Raw genomic sequence first — 6,002 nt, 5'->3', positions numbered from 1 at the left:
TATTGTTGATAAATTTTGAATTAATATGTTGACAGATTTTGGGTGTATTTTGGGTGTATTTACTATCTATTTTGTGGGATTTTATTGTATTTTTCTACTTTAATGAAGATATTTCTCTTTGTTCAAGAGTTTTTATATATATTTGTTGGTAAATTATTTTATTTTTTTGGAGAAAACTGTTTTAGAGGTGCAAATCCTTTATCTAAGAGATTTAAATTTAAAAATTATCTAATGGGATTCATAAAAAAAAAAATCTAAAATTAAAGAGTGGAGCAGTCTACCTGCTCTATCAAAACTATCAGATTTTCTAATTTTTTATATTATGTTTTATATAAACAATTAATTTTATTCATAAAAAATTCAATATATTAATTTATACTTCAATTGTGTATTATATTTTTAATTAATAAAATATCTTTCTTTTTTTATTAAAAAAGCATAATATTGGAGTTAATCCCAATCTCAATATTGGACTACTCATAGATGTTTAGTTACTACAAATTTTATGCTCAAATGTTAAATCCTATAAATTACAATTTAATCTAATTATTTTAATTTTGATATTTAAATCATATTAAAAAGAATCAGTATATGGCAATTAAAGTCTCAATTGCTAAATTTGAAGTGTTTGGTCATTATTTTAAGATTTTTAATAGATAAATATCCATTGATCAATGTTTGGAAAATTATAATTAAAAAAAATCTCTAAAAGCTAAAAATTCGAACTTTTAGATACCAGGTGTTTATATGAAAAAAAAATAAAATCAATTTAATTACTAAATTACCAATCATAATTACATAAGATGCTCTCTCTTCCATTTATCATGCTAACAATTTTGTTATTTTTAAAATTGGTGTGCTCTATCCTTGTTCCTCCTTTTCTTTCTCATTTGTTAACGGTAAAATCTCTATTATAATAGTGTTATTATATATCTTGTTTAATTATCATTTGTAAATAAATGATTAATACTTAAGGGTGTTTTAGTCCATTCTTTATTATGATTGTGACCCATATATTAAGTGGTGGAAATAAGTACTCTCATAATTAATTATGCAGATTTTTCCATTATTGTTTCTTCAATGATAATTATTATTATTATTTGTTGACAAAAATTTAGGTGAGAGAAAGTTCTTTCAATTTAAAATTAAAACAGATCATCAATTTTATTAAGAGATTATAGTAGAGTTTACAAATCATCAGAGATAATTAATTAAGCTCAAAATCTCAATTTAATGAAAATGCTAATCAAACATTATTAATTAAATTAATAAGCAATGATACTTCTTATTATTAATAAATATAAAACAAATAATTATAAAATTGCTTATTAAAAAAATATAAATTTAATAGGCAGCATATATAGTCCTTTCCCTAGTGAGCAATATAACTAAATAGAACGAAAAAATGAAGGAAATTAAGGGGAACAGCTTCCCATTTTATTTAAATTCTAGCCTAATTAATTAATCAGTCAATTAATCTCCCCATATAATGCAGTGAATTGAATAAATCAAAGATTTTAATCATCTTTATCTTCATCTGGTTCATAGAGTTGCACTAAGCGTCCATTTGTTGGTTGGCTTGGTCTTGCATTTGTACCAGATTCCTGCATAACATATTTATCAGATTTATCATCACCATACTTACATATATATATATATATATATATATATATATATATATATATATATATATATATATATATATATATATATTATCAAGAAGAAGATTCATACAAGGAATTTATAGAACTCACATGGTGAACTGCTACGCGAAGCAATCTCACTTGTTCTTTGGCAACAGTTCTCACCTGAAATAATTGATAAAAGGGTTTAAAATATTTACAAGAAAATTATATAGCAGAAGAATTTGATGTTGTCATTAATTAGGCAAACCTTTTTGCTAATGGTCCAGGTAACATTTTCTGTGCAAGGAGGAGTTGTAAGAGATCCCATGTATCGATAATACTTTCTACTAATCCTGATATCATACGGATTCACTAGACCCACCACTTTCTCTGCTTCTCTGGGGCCAGCCACCAATCTCAAATGGTCTCTCAGCTGATGGAAGTTAAACAGAACAATTAATTAACATCATTGAACTTTGGCTCAATGGTCTAGTTAAGTCTTTTTGAGAATTGTGAAGTTTTGAGTTCAAACTCCATTAAAGTCCAATAAAAAAAAAAAGAATTAAGATAATATATTAGAGATGATGGTGGCGGTGGTCTTTGGAGTACTTACAGATGACAAGAAAGAGTCTGGATTTCCTACTTTGTATATGATTCCAACCACAGCAACCTTTCCATCTTGGCTCTTATGAACCATATGCATCTCTAGAGCATACCTGCAATTACATGTGAAGAATTGAATTATTTATGCAAGTGTTATGTTTGTTTCTACAGTTCATATTTTTTTCGCTGATGAAGAGAGGAACTAAGCAGACCTCCTGCCATTGATGGTGTGCTCAGAAGGTGAATGCCAGTGACACTGTTGGAGAACATATTCAGTTCCATTTATTTCAACATTTCCTGCACCACTTTCCCATTCCAACTGCAACCACAAAAAATAAAGAATATAGATGAATTGTTCGAAGGGATAGCCCAATAACTTAAATAGACATCTCAAATTATAGTTTGATTAATGTTTACTTTTTTCTTTTTTTTTATTTGCAATTTCTTTTACGAAGTTTTTTTTTTTCTTACCATCATATCATGGCCTCTATTTTTAAGAGTGGCATTGGAAGGCTTGTAGTCTCTATCAAGTCTCCCTAAATGGGAAACTATTTTAACACTTCTTTTCAATATATTAATAGGTGACTGCATTGTTCCATTGCTACATGTGCTCCAGTTTGGGTCAAGCTCTCCCCATCTAGCTGGCCCCTTTTCACTATTTTTTTGATAATCAAACTCTTTCTCATGGCCTGCACATAAAATATATATAAATTACTGATTTATATTTCATTTTGATTTCTTTATCTATGCATCAACTTATGTTGAGCAAAATAGATTCTTGCAATGCATGGAATATATGCTAAACAAAGCCCTACCAGCTTCTTGAGACTCTGCTGCGAGGGTATGCAAGAGAAGAAAGATGAAGAAGGAACACAACAATTGGATTGCTAACTTTCCCATATCTAGTAGAGAAAATTATTAGGTTTAATTAACAGTACTATTAAAGGAGGAGAGAGGCTTATGATTTCCAGGAATGGGGAAGGGCTCGTCTGCTTATATAGCTTTAATCTCCAATGTGAACAAGTGAAAAATAAAATAATTATTACTAAGGAATAACTATTGAAGTGAATAAACTACTTACAACAACTTGACAAGTTTGCTATTTTAATACAAGTATTATCTACAACACATATGATGTCAATTTTAGCTAACTTTAGTCTTTTTGACACAACAGAAAGGCTAAAAATAAGAGGGAAAAAAAAGAAAGAAACTTTATAGTTATATTTCTTGATGATTTTATGTTTATTAACTATAATAAGTTTTAATTATATAACGTATTAATTAGTTCATTTACGCGTAGAGAGACAAATCTTAATTTGAATTATATATTGATTTTGTTAAATAATCAATGTATGTGAATATAGATTTTCTGTAACAATGGGTGGAGTTGGTCGTTTAGGTGATGATAGTTAAAGCCACTAACAATATTTAATCTAACAAATTATTTTTCTTATGGAAGGCACCATAAAGCCCTCTTGAATTTTCTAAATCCAATTGATTTTTCCCTTTTCTTTATTTTTGACCTAGCTGATCTCTTGGCGTTCTGGTATAACTCAAGTTCATGAACAATAACAATGTATAGTAGTAAGGTTGATCTTAATATTAATATAGTCGTAATATGATTAATTAATAAATTAATATTGTATAAAAATTTTTGTAAAGGAAAATGTGCAGTAATCCTTTGATCATTTAATCAGCATCAATCAATAATATTTAGATATTATGTAAATTTAAAATACATACAATCACACAAAATAAAATAAAATAAATAATAACATAAAATTGATATAATTTGATTGTAAGATCTACGTCTATAGACAAAACCAGAGAAAAAAACTTTACTACAATGAAAAAAATATGATATAATCACTCAGAACTCTCAAACTCTAATCCTAGTGTGTTTTTGGAATATCTCACAAATCACCGCAAAAAGTGAAAAATATAATAATATACATTGGTCCATACAACGGCAGGGTATTGCCCTCATACCCCTTTATTCTAATCGAATTGCAACATGAAACTTTCAAGTTAATCACAATTTAAGTCTATAAAGACATATCAAGTTTCATGCTACATTAAATAACAGACAAATCTTTCAAAAATTATAATTATGATATTGTGTCAAATATTTATATGTTCAATGACTAATTAATTTCTATTTGAAAGAAGAAAATTAAACCGAGGAGATTAAATTGCAACTTTCATCTAATCCTCTAATTTAATAGCCATCATATATTACCACTTGCGATAATGTAACTTGAAAGAAACTTCAATTTGATGGTCAAATGGAATTCAAATTTTTGGCCTTCAAATGGAATTATAACTTGGGAGAATTCAGACTTTGAATTTACCTCAAATGGAATTATAACTTAGGAGAAGTCAAGACTTCAATTCTTAATTTCATCCAATCATCCATCAAGAAATTGGCACATGCCATTGTAACTTTGTCAAATTTGTGCATTCTTTCCTATTATATTTTGTTAGTGGAAGCACAGTGAGAGATTTATGTGGGAACCCAATATAGTTTATTATAGATGAGATTGCAAGCCACTTGGGTTTTTCAAAAAAAGTAAAAGAATTGAAAGAATTGGATTTGATTAAGTTTTATAAAAAAAAATAAAAAAAAAAAAAATTAGTGAGATTTATTATTAAAATTTTAAAAAATCCCTAATCAAAATAAAGTTCATCTCTTTGTAAACAAAGTAAATAAATTTATTTTATTTTTAAATTATTTCAAATAATAATTAGATAAATTTTATTATTTTAAAATTTATTTTAAACATAAATATTTTATAAAAAAATTATTTAAATTAAATTCTAATTTGGCGAGTCATAATAACGCGTAATGGACCTTTTTAATGGAGAAGTCCACAAGAGTTGTCGAAGTCATGTTTTTACCATATTAAATTGTTAACTATATTATGGTAGAAATTTCTTGGTGGCCTTATTCTTATAGAAAGATCTCTCAAAATCATTATTATCAATTGAGAATTTAATTAATTACTTTAGTTGTTTGAACCTCAAATGTGGCTGATAGAAAATTACAGGGATTGCAATGGAAGCCACAGAGAAACTCCGAGACCCTTTCTTTTTTATTTTGAAAATTTTTAAAAGAGATATGAACTGCCAAATTTTCATTAATCTCATGTTGAAATCCTAATGGATGAACTTCCAGCGCTTGTATAATTGCCAAAAGATAATTTACCTACAACGTAACCAGAGAAGAAATATGACTAAAAGCTAAGGTCAATTAATTAATTAGAAAAAGATTAAGTGCCTATTTAATTAGTTGAGCAGTTAAATTTTGGGCTTTCAATTGCTAACTTGAAATATTTGGTAAACATAATCTTTTTAGATTAATTTTAACTACTTAAAAATATTAATTGCATGTTGAAAATTTTTATCAACTATGTGATTTCGCATCAAGAGTTCCTCTTTTATTTCAACTTTTTACCATTGTCATCATTGTTTGTACAACTTTTTACATGTTAATAGCTCCACTTTTAATTGAAGTTATGAAGATCTTTCCAAATTCTGATATTAATTATTGTGTTCCGCATAAACATGTAAACTACAAATAAATAAAGTAAATACATAAATACCAATATTTACATAGTTTACCCTCTCTAAATAAGATAATATACACAGACATGTAATAAATCATCAATTACAAGCTCAAAACTACATCACCCATTGACCTAATTACACCAAAAATAACCCTTGCATCAAACAATTACTCATAGTTCCTCTCAGTCTCCTTTAAACATAACCCAA

The 6,002-nt window shown here is 27.1% G+C and overlaps 1 protein-coding gene across 1 annotated transcript; it reads right to left on the bottom strand.

Annotated features, from left to right (window-relative positions):
• Positions 1–1,517: 1,517 nt before the first annotated feature.
• Positions 1,518–3,128, bottom strand: LOC131180947 (alpha carbonic anhydrase 7-like). Its single transcript, XM_058149264.1, has 7 exons — positions 3,044–3,128; positions 2,700–2,917; positions 2,441–2,547; positions 2,239–2,341; positions 1,894–2,058; positions 1,755–1,808; positions 1,518–1,604 (listed from the first exon to the last, which is right to left on the bottom strand). The coding sequence occupies exons 1-7, from the start codon at positions 3,126–3,128 to the stop codon at positions 1,518–1,520; spliced, it is 819 nt and encodes a 272-aa protein (XP_058005247.1).
• Between the last annotated feature and the right edge of the window lie 2,874 nt (positions 3,129–6,002).

The sequence above is a fragment of the Hevea brasiliensis genome, chromosome 6 (genome assembly GCF_030052815.1).
Source record: "Hevea brasiliensis isolate MT/VB/25A 57/8 chromosome 6, ASM3005281v1, whole genome shotgun sequence".
Classification (NCBI taxonomy): Eukaryota; Viridiplantae; Streptophyta; class Magnoliopsida; order Malpighiales; family Euphorbiaceae; genus Hevea; species Hevea brasiliensis.
Note: the sequence above shows the minus strand (reverse complement) of the source record. Positions and strands in the feature narration are given on the sequence as shown.